General features: G+C 45.5%; 2 protein-coding genes across 2 annotated transcripts; both read left to right on the top strand.

Moving 5' to 3' along the window:
* The first annotated feature begins 2578 nt into the window (after positions 1-2578).
* Positions 2579-3496, top strand: LOC123769325 (collagen alpha-2(I) chain-like). Its single transcript, XM_045760436.2, has one exon. The coding sequence runs from the start codon at positions 2579-2581 to the stop codon at positions 3494-3496; it is 918 nt and encodes a 305-aa protein (XP_045616392.2).
* Positions 3497-12580: 9084 nt separating this feature from the next.
* Positions 12581-21384, top strand: LOC138355222 (putative protein FAM47C). The gene is made up of 2 exons (XM_069310079.1): positions 12581-12681; positions 20649-21384. Exons 1-2 carry the CDS (start codon positions 12581-12583, stop codon positions 21382-21384), a joined length of 837 nt encoding a protein of 278 aa, XP_069166180.1.
* Positions 21385-21698: the final 314 nt, after the last annotated feature.

The raw sequence follows: 21698 nt of genomic DNA, 5'->3' as shown, positions 1-21698 counted from the left end.
TGAGAGAGAGTGTGTGAGAGAGAGAGTGTGTGAGAGAGAGTGTGTGTGTGTGAGAGAGAGTGTGAGAGAGAGTGTGAGAGTGTGAGAGTGTGAGAGAGAGTGTGAGAGAGAGAGAGTGTGTGTGTGGGTGGTGTGTGTGTGTGTGTGTGAGTGTGTGTGTGAGTGGTGTGTGAGTGGTGTGTGTGTGGGTGGTGTGTGTGTGTGTGTGTGTTTACTATTGGTGCCTGTAGGAGCTCTTTGACTCCGCCTCTCTTACCATCCGTTGGCAAATACAATGACTCACTATACTGCAAACAATGATATGTATTACTCTACTCCCGCGGTTAGGCCGCCGACAAATAGATGAGACCAGATGACAAATAGTAAAGGAACATGGGTCTTTCTTTTGGGGGACTTCTCTTGTAACACTACGCTAAACCCGATTACTTGTCCCATCACTGTGGCACTCTGCCTCCTGTTTGGTAGGTATTTTCCCACCACCTATTTATGTGCTCTTCCAGTTACTCCTGCCTGTCTTAAGTTTGAATAGTAGTTATTTATGAGGAACTAAATCAAAGGTTTTTATGGCAGTCTTGAAATGAGTAGTCTGAATCATCCTTCTCTGGTCTACATCATTGTTATCAATTTGTCGCAGAATTCCAAGAGTTAAGTCCCGATTTCTCTCCCTTAAGTGCTTGTCAACAAATTGAATAAAGATTACTTTCAACTAGTCTTATTTTTTTTATCTTATGTACTGTGCAGAGTGTACTTGTCAGCGACACCTGTGTGTAAGTAAGTGCCTCCTACCTGTTACCTTTCTTGTATACTGGTACCATATTACCCTGCCTCTCCCTCGCCTGTGGATCATTAATGATCAAAGCAAGAATTATACCGAGGACTTTGAGCAGCTTTGATCAACATCCATGGTGATACGGTGTGTGGTCCACCAGCCTTCGTTTCATCTAGCACCTCTGATTGCTCACAACCTCCTCTGTTACCTCTGTACTTGACAATCTGTCAACTGGGGTTATCTCGCCAAGTCGAGAATACCTTTGACAGTTGGCATTTAGTTCCTCGCAGATTTCCTTGTCATTGTTTTTCCTTTTACTCGTCTTTTGTTTAGACAACTAAGTCTCTTGTTCATTCATTCTCGATTTCCTTTTAATTTGGCTATGAAGACACTTCACATGCTTCCTCATACGAATACAATTTAATTAAACAAATTATGATTCTCTTCAGGTATTTATGTATTTATTTCCTAGCCCTGATGCCTCCTCTCACCCCGCCTCCTCCCCCCCCTACCCTCGTCTCCTGCCCCCCCCCCCGCTTAATCCGTCTTTGGTAACACCCCCATACCCACGGCCCCCTTCATCCTGTCTCCTGTCACCCCCACCGGACGTCTTGTCCACTCCATATCCTGCTTCCTCACACACCCCCTTCAACTAAATCTCCTGTCCCCCCCCTCTCCTTCCCCCCCGTCTCCAGTCCCATCCCTTCCCAGGTCTCCTGTTCCCCCCTCCCCCGTCTCCTGTCCCTCCCGTCTCCCCCGCCCCTCCCGCTCTAGCAGCCACACCCACTAAGTGACAGCGGGAAGGCCTACTTAAACGCACCATCCTCAGGCCACTTTACCTAATGAGACAAAATTAAATAATTTATTTACAAAAAATATTTAGTAATTTAAAGTAAAACATTTTACTGAAATGAAAAAATACAATGAGGAAAAATGATGAAAAGAGAAGACAAATACCAAGGGAAGAGACATGGACAGAGACGGAACAGATAAGGAGATAGGTGGATCAAAGGGGATAGATGGATCAGACGGGGACTAAGGGAAATAAGTGATCTGACAGGGGGAATTCAGACGGATGGATCAAGCATTGGAAGAGATGGACCAGACGGGGGCCAGGACATTATGGACCAGACGGGGGCCAGGACATTATGGACCAGACGGGGGCCAGGACATTATGGACCAGACGGGGGCCAGGACATTATGGACCAGACGGGGCAGGACATTATGGACCAGACGGGGGCCAGGACATTATGGACCAGACGGGGGCCAGGACATTATGGACCAGACGGGGGGGCAGGACATTATGGACCAGACGGGGGGGCAGGACATTATGGACCAGACGGGGGCCAGGACATTATGGACCAGACGGGGGGCCAGGACATTATGGACCAGACGGGGGGCCAGGACATTATGGACCAGACGGGGGCCAGGACATTATGGACCAGACGGGGGCCAGGACATTATGGACCAGACGGGGGGGAGGACATTATGGACCAGACGAGGGGGCAGGACATTATGGACCAGACGGGGGGGGGCAGGACATTATGGACCAGACGGGGGGGGCAGGACATTATGGACCAGACGGGGGGCAGGACATTATGGACCAGACGGGGGCCAGGACATTATGGACCAGACGGGGGGGCAGGACATTATGGACCAGACGGGGGGGCAGGACATTATGGACCAGACGGGGGGCAGGACATTATGGACCAGACGGGGGCCAGGACATTATGGACCAGACGGGGGGGCAGGACATTATGGACCAGACGGGGACCAGGACATTATGGACCAGACGGGGGCCAGGACATTATGGACCAGACGGGGGCCAGGACATTATGGACCAGACGGGGGGCAGGACATTATGGACCAGACGGGGGGCAGGACATTATGGACCAGACGGGGGGCAGGACATTATGGACCAGACGGGGGCCAGGACATTATGGACCAGACGGGGGCCAGGATATTATGGGCCAGACGGGGGAGGACATTATGGACCAGACGGGGCAGGACATTATGGGCCAGACGGGGGCCAGGACATTATGGACCAGACGGGGGCCAGGACATTATGGACCAGACGGGGGCCAGGACATTATGGACCAGACGGGGCAGGACATTATGGGCAAGACGGGGCAGGACATTATGGACCAGACGGGGGCCAGGATATTATGGGCCAGACGGGGGCCAGGACATTATGGGCCAGACGGGGGCCAGGACATTATGGGCCAGACGGGGGCCAGGACATTATGGGCCAGACGGGGGCCAGGACATTATGGGCCAGACGGGGGCCAGGACATTATGGACCAGACGGGGGCCAGGACATTATGGACCAGACGGGGGGCAGGACATTATGGACCAGACGGGGGCCAGGACATTATGGACCAGACGGGGGGAGGACATTATGGACCAGACGGGGGGCAGGACATTATGGACCAGACGGGGCAGGACATTATGGACCAGACGGGGGCCAGGACATTATGGACCAGACGGGGGCCAGGATATTATGGACCAGACGGGGGCCAGGACATTATGGACCAGACGGGGGGAGGACATTATGGACCAGACGGGGGCCAGGATATTATGGACCAGACGGGGGGCAGGACATTATGGACCAGACGGGGGGCAGGACATTATGGACCAGACGGGGGGCAGGACATTATGGACCAGACGGGGGGCAGGACATTATGGACCAGACGGGGGGCAGGACATTATGGACCAGACGGGGGCTAGGACATTATGGACCAGACGGGGGCTAGGACATTATGGACCAGACGGGGCAGGACATTATGGACCAGACGGGGCAGGACATTATGGACCAGACGGGGCAGGACATTATGGACCAGACGGGGCAAGACATTATGGACCAGACGGGGGGGAGGACATTATGGACCAGACCGGGGGGGGGGACATTATGGACCAGACGGGGGGGGGACATTATGGACCAGACGGGGCAGGACATTATGGACCAGACGGGGCGGGACATTATGGACCAGACGGGGCGGGACATTATGGACCAGACGGGGGGGGACATTATGGACCAGACGGGGCAGGACATTATGGACCAGACGGGGCAGGACATTATGGACCAGACGGGGCAGGACATTATGGACCAGACGGGGCAGGACATTATGGACCAGACGGGGCAGGACATTATGGACCAGACGGGGCAGGACATTATGGACCAGACGGGGCAGGACATTATGGACCAGACGGGGCAGGACATTATGGACCAGACGGGGCAGGACATTATGGACCAGACGGGGCAGGACATTATGGACCAGACGGGGCAGGACATTATGGACCAGACGGGGCAAGACATTATGGACCAGACGGGGGGGAGGACATTATGGACCAGACCGGGGGGGGACATTATGGACCAGACGGGGCAGGACATTATGGACCAGACGGGGCAGGACATTATGGACCAGACGGGGCAGGACATTATGGACCAGACGGGGGGGGGGACATTATGGACCAGACGGGGCAGGACATTATGGACCAGACGGGGCAGGACATTATGGACCAGACGGGGCAGGACATTATGGACCAGACGGGGGGAGGACATTATGGACCAGACGGGGGCAGGACATTATGGACCAGACGGGGGCAGGACATTATGGACCAGACGGGGGGAGGACATTATGGACCAGACAGGGGCCAGGACATTATGGACCAGACGGGGCAGGACATTATGGACCAGACGGGGCAGGACATTATGGACCAGACGGGGGGAGGACATTATGGACCAGACGGGGGGCAGGACATTATGGACCAGACCGGGGGGGGACATTATGGACCAGACCGGGGGGGGGACATTATGGACCAGACGGGGCAGGACATTATGGACCAGACGGGGGGAGGACATTATGGACCAGACGGGGAGACATAGATGGATCAGACAAGGATACAGATGGATGAGACATGGTGGTAAATGGATGGTAGATTTATTAGACAGACGGATCAGACATGGCGGTAGACGAATCACAAACCACGGTAGACGGATCAGACACGGCGGTAGACGGATCAGACACGGCGGTAGACGGATCAGACACGGCGGTAGACGGATCAGACACGGCGGTAGACGGATCAGACACGGTGGTAGACGGATCAGACACGGCGGTAGACGGATCAGACACGGCGGTAGACGGATCAGACACGGCGGTAGACGGATCAGACACGGCGGTAGACGGATCAGAAAGGGAGGTAAAGCATCAGAATGGAAGATAGAGGAAAAAGAAAGGGATTTAGATAAAGAAAAAGGAGTCAGATCAGAAATATATAAAGACAAACTTTCTCATTAGATGATTAAGAGACGTATATAGAGACAGAAACAGAGGGGCAGAGAGAAAGATAGAGACCGAGATGCAAAAACAGATTAGAACAGAGACGTAGATATATATATTTGCGGCTGAGAAAACACAGGCGATGATTATAAGCCAGCATTATATTGCAAATCGGACATGCATTGAACTGTCAAAATACAAGTGACAAAAATCTTGTATTTAGTGATGAGATGGACATACTGGGAAAAAGCCTGACTCCTCAATGACCATAAGAACCACGTGCTCGACCTAGGAAGGTAGCCAGGACACTACAGCCATATGGTGTATCCCATACCTTCTTGACACCTGAGGTTGTAAAACCCTATACGAAGCACAAGTTCGCTTAAATCAGGAGAAGGTACAGCTTCCCTGTCTCCCCCCCCCCCCCCTTCATCCTACTCCATCATGCATCACAATTTTGGACAAGATGGAGAATCGTGTGGGAAGGCTTATCTCTAGTCTTGATCCAGTCTGCCTGGAATGACCAGAACATCAGAGCCTTCAACACCGGGAAGCTGTTGAACCCACTTATATATAAGGTCAATATTCTCAAAGATCCTCACCTGCTCCAACTTCATGGACACCCAGAAGTTGGCAGCCGTAACAAAACGCGCTCAACCATCAACAATCTCATGCTGGAACTGCCTTTCTCAAGAACATCACTCCATCAGCGATCATTCTTTCTCAAGGCTCACTCGCATCTGGAACCTGTTGGCTCAGGACGCTAATATGTAGGAAATCAGGTCAATCGACCATATGAAGGCTCTGGTACACAGTTGGCTCAGGACTGTCTCATACTGTTCCTTACATGTTATTTAGCATTAAAAGAGAGGTTATTCCTGACGGATACAAATAATAAACTCGTGAAATAAGCGAGTCTCTAGGGGCAGGTTTCTGATGAGCTGATAAATGGTAACAGCTCTAGCTTGCAGTTTCACTTGGAACATCAATGACATTCCTAATGAACTCTAGCATTAGTTAAAAGAGAGAAACACAAAGAAGGTGAAGAGAGAAGCACAAAGAAGGTGAAGAGACAAGCATAAAGAAGGTGAAGAGACAAGCATAAAGAAGGTGAAGAGAGAAGCACAAAGAAGGTGAAGAGACAAGCACAAAGAAGGTGAAGAGACAAGCATAAAGAAGGTGAAGAGACAAGCACAAAGAAGGTGAAGAGACAAGCACAAAGAAGGTGAAGAGAGAAGCACAAAGAAGGTGAAGAGACAAGCATAAAGAAGGTGAAGAGAGAAGCACAAAGAAGGTGAAGAGACAAGCACAAAGAAGGTGAAGAGACAAGCATAAAGAAGGTGAAGAGAGAAGCACAAAGAAGGTGAAGAGAGAAGCATAAAGAAGGGAAGAGACAAGCATAAAGAAGGTGAAGAGACAAGCATAAAGAAGGGGAAGAGACAAGCATAAAGAAGGGGAAGAGAGACGCATAAAGAAGGGGAAGAGAGAAGCATAAAGAAGGGAAGAGAGAAGCATAAAGAAGGGAAGAGAGAAGCATAAAGAAGGTGAAGAGACAAGCATAAAGAAGGTGAAGAGACAAGCATAAAGAAGGTGAAGAGACAAGCATAAAGAAGGGGAGAGACAAGCATAAAGAAGGGAAGAGACAAGCATAAAGAAGGGAAGAGACAAGCATAAAGAAGGGAAGAGACAAGCATAAAGAAGGGAAGAGACAAGCATAAAGAAGGGAAGAGACAAGCATAAAGAAGGGAAGAGACAAGCATAAAGAAGGGGAAGAGACAAGCATAAAGAAGGGGAAGAGAGAAGCATAAAGAAGGGGAAGAGAGAAGCATAAAGAAGGGAAGAGAGAAGCATAAAGAAGGGAAGAGAGAAGCATAAAGAAGGGAAGAGAGAAGCATAAAGAAGGGAAGAGAGACGCATAAAGAAGGGGAAGAGAGACGCATAAAGAAGGGGAAGAGAGAAGCATAAAGAAGGGAAGAGAGAAGCATAAAGAAGGTGAAGAGAGAAGCATAAAGAAGGTGAAGAGAGAAGCATAAAGAAGGTGAAGAGAGAAGCATAAAGAAGGTGAAGAGACAAGCATAAAGAAGGTGAAGAGACAAGCATAAAGAAGGGAAGAGACAAGCATAAAGAAGGGAAGAGACAAGCATAAAGAAGGGAAGAGACAAGCATAAAGAAGGGAAGAGACAAGCATAAAGAAGGGAAGAGACAAGCATAAAGAAGGGAAGAGAGACGCATAAAGAAGGGAGAGAGACGCATAAAGAAGGGAAGAGACAAGCATAAAGAAGAGAAGAGACAAGCATAAAGAAGGGAAGAGACAAGCATAAAGAAGGTGAAGAGACAAGCATAAAGAAGGGAAGAGACAAGCATAAAGAAGGGAAGAGACAAGCACAAAGAAGGTGAAGAGACAAGCATAAAGAAGGGAAGAGACAAGCATAAAGAAGGTGAAGAGACAAGCATAAAGAAGGGAAGAGACAAGCATAAAGAAGGGAAGAGACAAGCATAAAGAAGGTGAAGAGACAAGCATAAAGAAGGGAAGAGACAAGCATAAAGAAGGTGAAGAGACAAGCATAAAGAAGGGAAGAGACAAGCATAAAGAAGGTGAAGAGACAAGCATAAAGAAGGGAAGAGACAAGCATAAAGAAGGGAAGAGACAAGCATAAAGAAGGGAAGAGACAAGCATAAAGAAGGGAAGAGACAAGCATAAAGAAGGGAAGAGACAAGCATAAAGAAGGGAAGAGACAAGCACAAAGAAGGGAAGAGACAAGCATAAAGAAGGGAAGAGACAAGCATAAAGAAGGGAAGAGACAAGCATAAAGAAGGGAAGAGACAAGCATAAAGAAGGTGAAGAGACAAGCATAAAGAAGGGAAGAGACAAGCATAAAGAAGGGAAGAGACAAGCATAAAGAAGGGAAGAGACAAGCACAAAGAAGGTGAAGAGAGAAGCACAAAGATGGTGAAGAGAGAAGCACAAAGATGGTGAAGAGAGAAGCACAAAGAAGGTGAAGAGACAAGCATAAAGAAGGTGAAGAGACAAGCATAAAGAAGGGAAGAGACAAGCATAAAGAAGGGAAGAGACAAGCATAAAGAAGGGAAGAGACAAGCATAAAGAAGGGATAGAGAAGCATAAAGAAGGGAAGAGAGAAGCATAAAGAAGGGATAGAGAAGCATAAAGAAAAGGAGATAGATGCATATCAGTGTGTGTGTGGGAGGAGGCTTCGCAAGGACTCCAAAATGTCAGGGTTGATACACACGCCATTGACTACATTCCAATATTAAAATATTAAAGCAATATTAAAACATTCCAGTGAAAGCTGGACTCGACAAGAGCTCCGTCCAACACACTGCTGCTAGGAGCAGTCTGTAGGGCCACATACCGACTAAAATCCGGTTGGTCTGGCACTTCTTGCTGGAAACCATCTAATTTTTACTTGAAATCTTTTTCTAATTTTTTTCTTGAAATTAATATTTGTTATGTATGCTGAGAATACAGTATGTTACATAGCCGTGGACATCTGTACCTACGGTACCTCTACTCTTCACTGTCTTATTCCCAGATCCTTTACATATTACTTCCTAACTATGTACAGATCTGATTCCGTCTTGTAATCTGTATTTCGTTTATGATCTTCATTTTTTTCATAGTTAAGTACCTGTAATTTATCACTGTTAAACATCATATTTTCTGCTGCCCAATCGAAAACTATTAATATCAGATTGAAGCTTTTCAATGTCTTTTATAGAAGTAATTCTCATGCTGATTTTTGTGTCGTTTGAATAAAAAATAACACGACGTTGTGATTTGTAGTTTGGCCTATATCTGATATGAGATGAGAAAAAAATTTTTTTTTTTTTTATTTATTTATTTTTTTTTTCTACCACAGACGTGGCCACACATTTACAATGCTAACCAGCAAATATACATTTTCTTCTGTCCTCCATGGACAGGGTTAGAGAAGTGTTAAACATATAGAGGGGTTAAACATAAACAAGGCGCTGAAGGAGAGGCAGACGGGTAAGCGGGACAGCCATAATCGAGTTTATACAGCACGAAAGAGGAATATAAATAGAGCAGCAACTGGCTTTCAACTCCCCAGGGAATATGGGACAGGACCTTAAATAAGATAAGGGCCTGGGGCAATGAACTCTGAGGTAAGAGATATGGGGCGACCAAGAGAAACGAGTGACATGGATCACCCCAAAAGTTTAGCAGAATCTTGATACAGAAGAGGACTACAATAGAGCGACAAACGGAGACAAAGAATGACCTCCTTCCGAGTATTAATTTGAAGTCACTAAAATTCATAGAATGTCTTATTTGTAGAGAACTTGAAGCCATGATTGGTGGCCCAGGATGACACGGCATCAATCGCAAGTTGATGCCGTCATTGGAGGAAAGGCGAGTCATCACCTTGTCAGCAGAGGGTTAAGTTCAAGTATGTATATTAGACAAGAAAATACATCTTAAAAAGATAGAGTAGCTTAGGCTATTATAGAGCTGAGAAAATGCCAGAGGGCAGGGAGGAAAGAAGACCATTGAGAGCAACCAGGAAGAGTAGTGCTCAGAACACTACCTTGGAGAACAAGCCAAATTGAGATGGGAAAAGATTGTGACAGTGTTTTAAGAACCACATCAGACGGACATTGATCATACATTCAAAACGTTTGCAGATGCAACTCGTCTCGGCAATGGGGTAGAAATCCTTAAGGGATATTTCTTGAGATCCTGATTGCCAAATAGGAAGAATAACTGCCTCAAGCCAGTCCTTGGGGCCTGACCGTATCCTCTCTGATACAGTTATAAATATTTAGTAAATAATGAAATCCACAAGGCGGGAGCTGGCAAAGCATAATGTATGTCATCTGAGCCTGCTGCTGCAGAGGGTCAGGGCAGACTGAAGTTCCGATAGAGAAAGGATCGTTATAGGGGAGCTGTGGAAGGTTCCGAAAGTCTAAGGGACAAGATTCAAGAAGGATCTTACGAGTAAGGTAAGTGGGAGAAAGATGCCAACTGGAACTAAGCGTCAAAAAGTGCAAACCCCGTTCAGATGCGACCAACACCGGATCTACCACGACAGACCGATTGTGGTGAAGGACTAGTACAACCTCTGGAATAAATTTACCCACTAATTTATGGATTTTCTTCCAGATCTGGATTAGAGGGGTTATCTTGAGGTTATCGTGAGATGATTTCGAGGCTTAGTGTCCCCGCGGCCCGGTCCTCGACCAGGCCTCCACCCCCAGGAAGCAGCCCGTGACAGCTGACTAACACCCAGGTACCTATTTTACTGCTAGGTAACAGGGGCATAGGGTGAAAGAAACTCTGCCCATTGTTTCTCGCCGGCGCCTGGGATCGAACCCAGGACCACAGGATCACAAGTCCAGCGTGCTGTCCGCTCGGCCGACAGGCTCCCTCAACCGTAATGTCAACCGTAATGGTGAAGATTTCCAGCTCTCATGCTTAGCTGCACAGATGCCTTCTACCGGCCACCGCACTTGCCTTCTACCGGCCACCGCACTTGCCTTCTACCGGCCACCGCACTTGCCTTCTACCGGCCACCGCACTTGCCTTCTACCGGCCACCGCACCACAGATGCCTTCCACCGGCCACCGCACCACAGATGCCTTCCACCGGCCACCGCACTTGCCTTCTAAAACAAAAATAAAGAACAAAGGACTTGTTGGCACCACAGTTTTGTCCAGGCTGCATACTTGCAGCACACAGCACGAACACAGCCCGAATTCCACAAGGAACGTGCATCCATGTGCCACAGGAGGCAGAGCTAAAAACAGGAGAGCAGTTTTGATTACAGATGTCATGAAAACAAGGAGTGCGAGGGAGAGGCAGATCATAGACCCCAGAAAGAGTATTGTGGAGGGTAAATAGATTTCAGCCTTGATAAACTGCCACCTAGGTAAGGAGAGGGGAGGGTGAAAAGAAAAGGTTACAAGGATAGGGAAAAAGTCCCTATTATGATGGTCATCAAGAACGCTCAGTGTAAAATCTAAATAAAGAGAAGACGAGCAGAGAGAAAGATAAAGACAGGAAAGGGTGCAAATGCGCGAGTTAACGTGAGTTGGTTCACCAGAATTCAGAAGGGCCAGAGATGAGAAGACAAAAGGTTCAAGGCAGCAGCCTCCGGTATTTGTCAGAACATCACCCCCAGAGGGCATGCCGAAAGTTAAATTGTCCAAAAGGAGCACAGGCTCAGGTGAGGAGTCCAACAGGTGTTTAAGATCAGGAAGAGAAAGCGGAACATTTTGGGAGATATAAATGGAACAGTGTACCATTTATTCACAAAGATACACCAGGACAGAAATTAATGCACGACTGGAAAAGGAGGACAAAGAGATTTTCAGTACGAATCAAACAAGCAGTAGAGTTAGGGGTCCCAGCAAATGGTGAAGGGGAAGAGAGAAAGGAATAACAGCGAAAGTGACCAGGACGAAGGCGAAGCATCGGGTCCTGGAGATACAAACCGCAAAAAGTGTGCAAGTTCATGGAAGTTGGCATAAAAGCCACGAATATTCCATTGAAGAATAGAAATTGTCAAAAACATAAATAAACAGAGATAACAAGAGGAAAAACAAAGACAAAGAAGAACAGTGTATTAGAGGATCAGGTTCAGTGAAATTAGGATTAGGGGGGCATAGGTAAATATAGCAAAGTCAGTTGAGTCAAAGGGTAGAAGGATGTGCCAGAAGCAGACTGGCGGAGTTTGCAGCAGGAGGAGGCATCAGAGAGGAGTGGTTAATTGTATTTTTTGTATTTTTTTGTATTAACACATTTAGGTACATCTGTATTTGTGCAGCTACCCTAGACTATATGAAAGGGAGTACAGAGTATGTAAATGAGAACTAACTTCGTGATGCTAAAAATCCCCATCACACAGGATGGTTTGTTATACAAAGGCATGTGATAAGTAGTCTGCACTGGCAGACTCTGGGTACATTACGAGGATAGCATCATGAACACAAGAGTGAATGAAGTAATTACAAAGCTCCAGGGAATTGGGGTGAGGAAGGACAGAAAGTGGAGTGCACTTGATCAAGGACGGCACTCGAGATCAAGGGCCAAGGGAATCTCCATAGCTGGGACAGGCGACTCCGCCAATGAAATGGGAGGAGAGGCAGGGACAAATCTTTGTCTCCAGAGATACATCTGTTTTCAAAGAGATATATCGATGCCTTCTTACCCTCCTATGAGGAAGGAGAGGAGCCAGGTTTAAGTTTCTGACTTAGAGAAACAGGTAGACTAAGTACTCTAAGAGTACTTAGAGAAAAATGTACTGTGTGACCGCCAGAACAGTCTAAGCAGGAGAGGGAGAATGAGAGTAAACATGAAGACAGCTGGAAGTAAGATGGACAACGGCCTGACGAGACAGGTGTTGTAGAGGGCCAAAATACAGAGGGGAGACCTGAGATGAATGATGGGGTCGAGAAGGGAAAGAGGGCACAGGAAACAGAAGACAAAAGGAGGTGGAGAAGTGACATGAAAACGACGGGAAAGAAGGGTGAAAACACCAGGTGGGGAACCATGAGGAAGGCTCCGAGTTTCAGGATGCAGAGGAGCAGAAGATGGACAGTTGGTGGTGGTGCCGAGGTCCAAGGCTTGGAAACGGTTACGCAACCGAGAAAGTGAGTAAGGGTAAGAAGTGTGATGAAACACATGAGCGTAAGACATGCCAGGGAATTAGGGAAGACAGCAAACCTGGCAACTCTCCTCAGGGAAAGAAAAACGATCACGATGTTTTAAATTTAGGATGGCTTCCTCAAATTTAGAGTGAACGCAAGTGTCGGAGACGGCAGGCTGGGCGTCACCACAGTTGATACAGTGAGCTTGAGGAGAAGAGCACCCTGTCTTAGGATGATAAAGGACTGCACACAAGGACACCTCACTTGTGCACTTCAAGGGACCATGTCAACATTTTTGGATGTACTTCTGAACGAGCATCTGGCACTTGTACAAATAACAGTCTCCGTGGTGTAGTGGTAAGACACTCGCCTGGCGTTCCGCGAGCGCTATGTCATAGGTTCGTATCCTGGCCGGGGAGGATTTACTGGGCGCAATTCCTTAACTGTAGCCTCTGTTTAATGCAACAGTAAAATGTGTACTTGGATGAAAAAACGATTCTTCGCGGCGGGGGATCGTATTCCAGGGACCTGCCCGAAACGCTACGCGTACTAGTGGCTGTACAAGAATGTAACAACACTTGTATATATCTAAAAAAAAAAAAAAAAAAAAAAAAAAAAAAAAAAAAAAAAAAAAAAAAAAAAAAAAAAAACGGAAGAGTCCTATCAAAAGTTATTTTTATTACGTGAAGAGGCTGACGACGATGACCACGAGGGGGGTCGACTCAATGTATCAATCTGGAGGACAGAATGCTCTTGAGCCTCGAGGATATATTTAATATCCTCATGGCAGTCTTTGAGGTCCTTATCACCAGTTGTGACATGATGCGGGAAAAAAACTGTGCCAATGCTGGCATTTAATAGAAAATTTTTGGAGATCTGAACTGGGGTCTCATCAATGCAGGACAACGTAGCCAGGCAATCAGCTGCCACTTGAGAAGGGGCTGCAACTACACCTGTTCTAGTCCGAGTGGAGTTAAAAGTGACGAAGTTATCCAATGAATCAACGAGGTGTTTATAGATATATAAACACCTGGACGTATATAAACAACGTGACAATGATCAAAATACTTAGTCCACTTAGCAGGATCAAACAAATCCTGGAATGCAGTAGATTGGGAAGGAATCATTCGTGTTCAAGTGTCGGGGTGACGACGCCGCGCTACCCCAGTAAGGAAGGCACAGTTGTCACAAGAGATGGAGCCACACCAGGTGACGAGGTGGTCACCACTAGGGGTTTGGGGCTCAACCTTGTCACGGAAGTGGGAAGAAAACGGAGAGGGTTAGTCGGGAGAGTCAAAGAGGCATCATGGTCTGGGGCCAACGTAGCCGGGGCTACAGAACCCGTCATTCATTCATGGTTCGACTCGGGGGGGGGCCCTGGTCGCCCACCCTACGAGTTTGAGAAGTTTAAAGTGTCAGAAGTCGGCACAGAACGAACAAAAATAAAATTTCATCCACAATTAAGCCCAGCAACACCCACCATGGAGCCACAATTAGTGGATAGGGAATGCGACAAAACAAGGCCTTCCCAGGGGGTGCATCGTGGATATACACCCCACAATTGTTACCTTAAGTCCGTCAGTTCCTTGAGATCAGTTTCAGTAACAAAGGCAGGGTTTTCACATAAAAGTTTCCACACGCTCTAACGTGTCACGTACTCCAGTTTTACGGGTGGCAGAAGAGAGTGCTGTCACAAATCACCCTCCATCAGAACAGAAGTAGTCAAACAAAAGAATATTTGAATTAAAGTCTGGACGCTACATCCAAAAAGTAGGTGTGGAGGGGGGAGAAAGAGACATGAGGAAGGGAGAGAGGTGTCTGGCAAAATTAGTGAAGAAGGCCGCAGGAGCACAAGGCTCCAAGAGAGCAGATGAAATGCCACCCTATAGAGCATCACACTCCAACAGCCGCCCACCCACCAAGCCTCCTCACCTCACTAATATACAAACCTACTGTTCCATGTGACCCATTTCTTAATCACAGCTATATTAATTAAATTCTGGAATCCAGATATCACTGTTCATTAATTACCCCCCCCCCCTTCCAGTGTGGATTTCTGTAAATACTTCATACTGTAATAATACTGCATACTGTAATACTGGACTTCTAATAAATATTCTTAATACTGCATTTTGATGAACTGTATTTTGCTTTCCGCCTTTGTTTTTAGTCCTTTTATGTTGTCAAAGATAAATGAGGTCACTATTTGACTGGAAGGTTTTTCCAGGGAGTTCCGTTATGCGAGGGGCATATTGGATATGTTCTAACCTGTGTTGGTTGTTGCAGTGTTGTTGTCTGTCGTACTTCGAAGTGTGTTGCAAGGTGCAGTGGTAGCTGTGAATCTGAATCGCATATGGCTTACTTTGACAGTTCTAGTACCATGCAGTCCCTCATTTGTTTCATTTTTTGAAACCCCCGTTTTTCTGGCTCAGAAATATATATTTGACTTTTCTCCAAAAACCTTTTCCTATTTGCCTCTTTTTCTGTATTTGCTTTGTGCTTTTCACATGAAAATCTAAGTGGAATAGGTCATAGCATTATATTTAAAGCTTTGCACTCTGGATAGAAATATTTACATATTGATCCAAAGTTACATTTTCCTTCCTATGTATATTTAGTAATTTTCTGGGATGATGGTAACAGCATTCTAATATCTTTTTCTTACCAAAATATGCCTAACTATCCTTTGCACAGAATTTGCATAAGTCTATCTTTCCTGTCACTCTCTCTCGACGTCTGTACTGATCAAGTTGTCTGTTACACTCTCCTGTCTACTGTCATCTTCATCCAGGTGTACTGATTCAGAATTTTCACTTTGAACTTGTACTTCTTGACAAGTTTCATCCCTGTATTATTTTTCCCACACTGCCAGGATAGTTTGTAGGTTTTATATAAAAATCTTTCTACGTTCTTGAGGCAGTTTTCTGAGTTTTTTCATTTTTTTTTTACAGCAGACGCTGGCAAATCATTGTTACACTCATTAAAAGAAGATGGCCTTTTCGCAAGTCTTTATTTATATTTATTCCAGCACAAAAAACGTGGAATCTACTTTTACATATATATAACATGCAATTCCCGTTGTTTGCTTCTTGACGTGTTTGTTGCAGTAGCTACAATTGGATTGTTTAAAGCCATACTCGTTTTGTTTACTGCGAGTCAGGTCTCGTATGCGTGGGGGAGCTAGCCACATTGTTGCCAAGTATTCTTTGTTGCTGTTTTGTGTGTGCAAGATCCTGTATTGTGTTACGCTGTCTTTTGCAGTATTACTACATATTCAATTAATAAATCCTCTCTGTCGGCTGTTTACCTATATGAGTACTGCATGCTGTCAGTATAGATATGGTGGCCGTGTTGGGAAGCTCCTCTCCCTCAGTCACCTCCCGACAGGTTCGAGGTGCCAATGATATTGTTTATTTAATATCGTTAGTCTAATTGTGTTTCGATACTTTAATGTTATTTTCTCCTAGTTTTCTAAATTACGAAAATCTTACCACTACTGAATTTCCATCACTGTACTAACCTAACTCACTCACCGACAGGAAAGTCCCATATAAATTGTCAAATAAATATTTCATTCACCCTCGACACCTTCAGACTCGAACCACCGACCCCACGAGCGGGAGACAAACACTAGGCTATGAACTGCCTTAATAAGTTAAGATTTCAGGAGTAACTAACCGCTGCCCAGCTGGAATAGCCTGGTGGTTCAAGCTTCTGGGGGCTCGATGGTTCAAGTCTCCTAGTGCCCAGGAAAAGTGGTGTATCTTTTATCACCATTGTAGGCCTGTGGCACCACCGGAATCCTGTACATCGTTGCCACCCGCATTAGTCCTACTCACTATGGTCTCACTATTACCAGTTCTTACTAAGTTCATCATTATTTTCTACATTTTAAAATGTTTATAAGTCGTGTCTCACACCCCACGTTCTTATACTAATGAGGGACCCTATTCTCAAAGCTCTGAATGGCGTGTGGAAATATGCTACTCAGCATCCTCATTATCATCAACCTATATCAATTGTAACGAGAGAGCTGTACATGAGAACAACATAACGGCAGAACAGCCACAGGGACGCGGCGCCGGACACTCTGCACAATACAATGGAAAATTCACACAGAGAAACTAACCATGGGAGAGGTCAATTCGGATCAACGGTGATGTGGTCACGTAGTTGTCAGATACGAGGCCGTCATGATAATCCACGAGGATTATCTCTACCACATCAAAAACAAGCGAAGACCTCACACACCTCGTTGAGCTGTATATAACAGATCACGTCCAACCACAGGACAGAGTGTGTGTGTACTGGGCAAGTGTTTGTTGTGGCTCCGGGAAGAACATCGTCTCAAGGTCACGTGGAACCACCAGTATAGTAAGTGTGCCTCTCTTGTACCCAGCACCTTGTCATTCAATTAGCTTTGCCTCTGTTAGGGAGCAGTTACAAATTGTGGTTTTAATGTGTTAAATAAAGTAATATTTTCAAAGTGTCATTCCCGTTTGTATTAATGGCACCTGTGATAGTGATACTTGGCTTACCGTCCCCTTTGACCCCTTGTGACCTAGTACTCTTAATTATTCAGCATTCCTCCTCCCGTCAGTTCCTTGTTGAGGTGTGTCAACACCACATATAGAGCGCCTGAGGCTCTCTACCTGACTTGGTAGGCGGAGTTCAGCTACTGGTTTCCCCGTAAATACTCAGGGAACTGTACATTCGCACGACTGAGCAGGACAGCGGTAGACATCGCTTGCAGAGAGGCCAGCAGCCAGTGGGGACTGTCAACCGTCCCCTCCCCCCCACCCCTCTGTATCGGCTGCTGTATCAAACTTCATCTCAGAGACCTCGGTGAGTGAACTTGTAAGGTGACGTATGTTGTGATTTCAACTTAGGTGTTGTGTGATTCTCAGGGACAGTCAGCCATAGTGCTTTCAATTTCTAGCGTGGTGACTCAAATTGGTGTTTTAATGTTGATATTTAACATAAAATGATATGGTTGAATTATGATATCCACATGAGTGAAGATTTAATAAAAAATATATAACTGATTAACTTATATTTTAAATTGCCTTTAATTGTGATCCCTAGATCTTGGATATTCTGTGATATTTTGCAAGTTAGAGTGGAGAACACACTGAAGTTTACCTGCTTAAGATTTTGACTTAAAGATTCTTGGTTAAATACGAGAACATGCTTACAGCTGATACATGATAACGTTTGTTAATATTGTTGTGCAGACAAGTTCCATTCCTTGTCTTATACATGATTAACTTGAATGAATGATGGCAGCAACCCTTTCTTACCCTCTACTTTCTACTCTTATCTTTCTACTTACTTTCCACTCTACTAATTTCCTCCTTGATCTGATTCTCGCCCTCTCAGTCTAAACTTTCCCTTTCCACCAATCCACCCTTCCTCACACCTCCCTTCCACCTCTCTACCTCCCTCACCCCATGCCCACCGCCCTTTCTTCATTTCTTTTTTGTCTTTCCTTGATTGATTCATTACACATCTGAGAATTAATCACCACCACCAACTAGAATCAGTGGAGAAATGTGTGGCAGACGCCTGTGATCCCTGTGATGGAAACACAGATCTATTAACACGGTGCAGAGTTACAAACCAAACAAGATTTCAACTAATATTCAACAGCAGAAGTTGTTAAACACATTGAGCATAATCTTACTGAAGCGACCATACGAGTCGTAAATACTCATACTCCGCCTAAGTAAAAAAAAAAAGTATCACTTAGTGGGCCAGCCAGAGAACCTGCGCAGGAATATCCCTGCAAAAAAAATAATAGATACCAACATTAACAGGAATCAATCAGCCAAAATCAATAATCATCAACTAAAATAATTATCAACCAGAATCAATAATAATCATCAACCAGAATCAGCACCGTCAACAAGGACTTTCAGGCTTGGATACCCATGTGCATGGGAAATAGGCTTACAGGTTCCGGAAGATGAGAAGAAATGTCAGCACGGTGGAGAAATGCCCGACAGACCACTGGAACATTATCTAACACAGTGCACAGCCCCAATAGACCACTGGAACATTATCTAACACAGTGCACAGTTACAGCCACAATAGACCACTGGAACATTATCTAACACAGTGCACAGTCACAGCCACAATAGACCACTGGAACATTATCTAACACAGTGCACAGTTACAGCCACAATAGACCACTGGAACATTATCTAACACAGTGCACAGTCACAGCCACAATAGACCACTGGAACATTATCTAACACAGTGCACAGTTACAGCCACAACAGACCACTGGAACATTATCTAACACAGTGCACAGTTACAGCCACAACAGACCACTGGAACATTATCTCACACAGTGCACAGTTACAGCCACAACAGACCACTGGAACATTATCTCACACAGTGCACAGCTACAGCCACAACAGACCACTGGAACATTATCTAACACAGTGCACAGTTACAGCCACAATAGACCACTGGAACATTATCTAACACAGTGCACAGTCACAGCCACAATAGACCACTGGAACATTATCTAACACAGTGCACAGTTACAGCCACAACAGACCACTGGAACATTATCTAACACAGTGCACAGTTACAGCCACAACAGACCACTGGAACATTATCTCACACAGTGCACAGTTACAGCCACAACAGACCACTGGAACATTATCTCACACAGTGCACAGCTACAGCCACAACAGACCACTGGAACATTATCTCACACAGTGCACAGTTACAGCCACAACAGACCACTGGAACATTATCTAACACAGTGCACAGTTACAGCCACAACAGACCACTGGAACATTATCTAACACAGTGCACAGTTACAGCCACAATAGACCACTGGAACATTATCTAACAGTGCACAGCTACAGCCACAATAGACCACTGGAACATTATCTAACACAGTGCACAGTTACAGCCACAATAGACCACTGGAACATTATCTAACACAGTGCACAGCTACAGCCACAATAGACCACTGGAACATTATCTAACACAGTGCACAGCTACAGCCACAATAGACCACTGGAACATTATCTAACACAGTGTAGAGTTACAAACCCAATAAGATTTCAAATTAGATTCAACAGAGCAGAAGTTGTTAAACAAATTGGGCAAAATCTTACTGAAGCGACTATAAATACTCATACTCCGCCCAAGTAAAACAGAAATAAGCAACACTTAGTGGGCCAGCCAGAGGCTTAGGGCCTGCGCAGGAATATTCCTATTCCTTAGTCTCCGTGGTGTAGTGGTAAGACACTCGCCTGGCGTTCCGCGAGCGCTATGTCATGGGTTCGTATCCTGGCCGGGGAGGATTTACTGGGCGCAATTCCTTAACTGTAGCCTCTGTTTAACGCAACAGTAAAATGTGTACTTGGATGAAAAAACGATTCTTCGCGGCGGGGATCGTATTCCAGGGACCATAGGATTAAGGACTTGCCCGAAACGCTACGCGTACTAGTGGCTCTACAAGAATGTAACAACTCTTGTATATATCTCAAATCTCAAAAAAAAAACCAAGAATCATTTACGATGACCAACCCATAGAGAAAATGAAGGGACGACGACGTTTCGGTCCGTCCTGGACCATTACCAAGTCCAATGGACTTGGTAATGGTCCAGGACGGACCGAAACGTCGTGGTTTCTCCATCTTCTGATGTGTGGTCTGGTCGTCATATCTTCAGCCACGTTATTACGACTCATCGTCTGCACAAGAATCAATTACTATCATCAACCAGAACAACAAATTATCATCAACCACAATCAACATCAACGAGGAATCAAACAACCAGATTCAATCACCGTTATCAACCAGAATCAATCACTATCATCAACAAGAAAAAAAAACTATCATCATAATAATAATCATTGACGAAGAATCAATCATCATCAACGAGGAATCACACCAACGTCAACCAGAATCAATAACTATCAACCAGAATCAATAACTATCAACCAGAATCAACATCAACGAGGAATCAACCACCATCAACAAGAATCAGTCACCACCATCAACAAGAATCAGTCACCACCATCAACAAGAATCAGTCACCACCATCAACAAGAATCAGTCACCACCATCAACAAGAATCAGTCACCACCATCAACAAGAATCAGTCACCTCCATCAACAAGAATCAGTCACCTCCATCAACAAGAATCAGTCACCTCCATCAACAAGAATCAGTCACCTCCATCAACAAGAATCAGTCACCATCATCAACAAGAATCAGTCACCTCCATCAACAAGAATCAGTCACCACCATCAACAAGAATCAGTCACCACCATCAACAAGAATCAGTCACCACCATCAACAAGAATCAGTCACCACCATCAACAAGAATCAGTCACCACCATCAACAAGAATCAGTCACCTCCATCAACAAGAATCAGTCACCTCCATCAACAAGAATCAGTCACCTCCATCAACAAGAATCAGTCACCTCCATCAACAAGAATCAGTCACCATCATCAACAAGAATCAGTCACCACCATCAACAAGAATCAGTCACCACCATCAACAAGAATCAATCACCTCCATCAACAAGAATCAATCACCACCATCAACAAGAATCAATCACCATCATCAACAAGAATCAATCACCACCATCAACAAGAATCAATCACCTCCATCAACAAGAATCAATCACCACCATCAACAAGAATCAATCACCATCATCAACAAGAATCAATAACTAAGAACATGAGAATCAAGAAAGCTGCAGAAGGCCAAATGGCCCATACGAGGCCGCTACTATCTATATTCACCCGAACTCATTCATACGTGTGTCTAACCTTCGCGTGTTATAATCTTACATTTCTCAGCATTAAACTATATTTGCCAATCTTTTTCACAATTTCAAAACCCTAGATCGTCTTCAAATGATTTTGAGTCTTCTTCCTAGTCTATTTCATTTCCTATTTTCCTATCGTCGGCAAATTTGCTAATGTTGCTGCTCAAATTGGAATCTAAATTATGTATATACAGTACAAGATAAATAAGAGGTCC

The sequence above is a fragment of the Procambarus clarkii genome, chromosome 66 (genome assembly GCF_040958095.1).
Source record: "Procambarus clarkii isolate CNS0578487 chromosome 66, FALCON_Pclarkii_2.0, whole genome shotgun sequence".
Taxonomy (NCBI): Eukaryota; Metazoa; Arthropoda; class Malacostraca; order Decapoda; family Cambaridae; genus Procambarus; species Procambarus clarkii.
This window is presented reverse-complemented; position numbering and strand designations above follow the sequence as displayed.

Coding starts and splice junctions, on each gene's coding strand:
- LOC123769325 (XM_045760436.2), top strand. CDS start 2,579: ATGGACCAGACGGGGGCCAGGACATTATGGACCAGACGGGGGGCAGGA.
- LOC138355222 (XM_069310079.1), top strand. CDS start 12,581: ATGAGGAAGGCTCCGAGTTTCAGGATGCAGAGGAGCAGAAGATGGACA. Junction 12,682..20,648: donor ACGGTTACGCAACCGAGAAA/GTGAGTAAGGGT, acceptor ACTATCAACCAG/AATCAACATCAACGAGGAAT.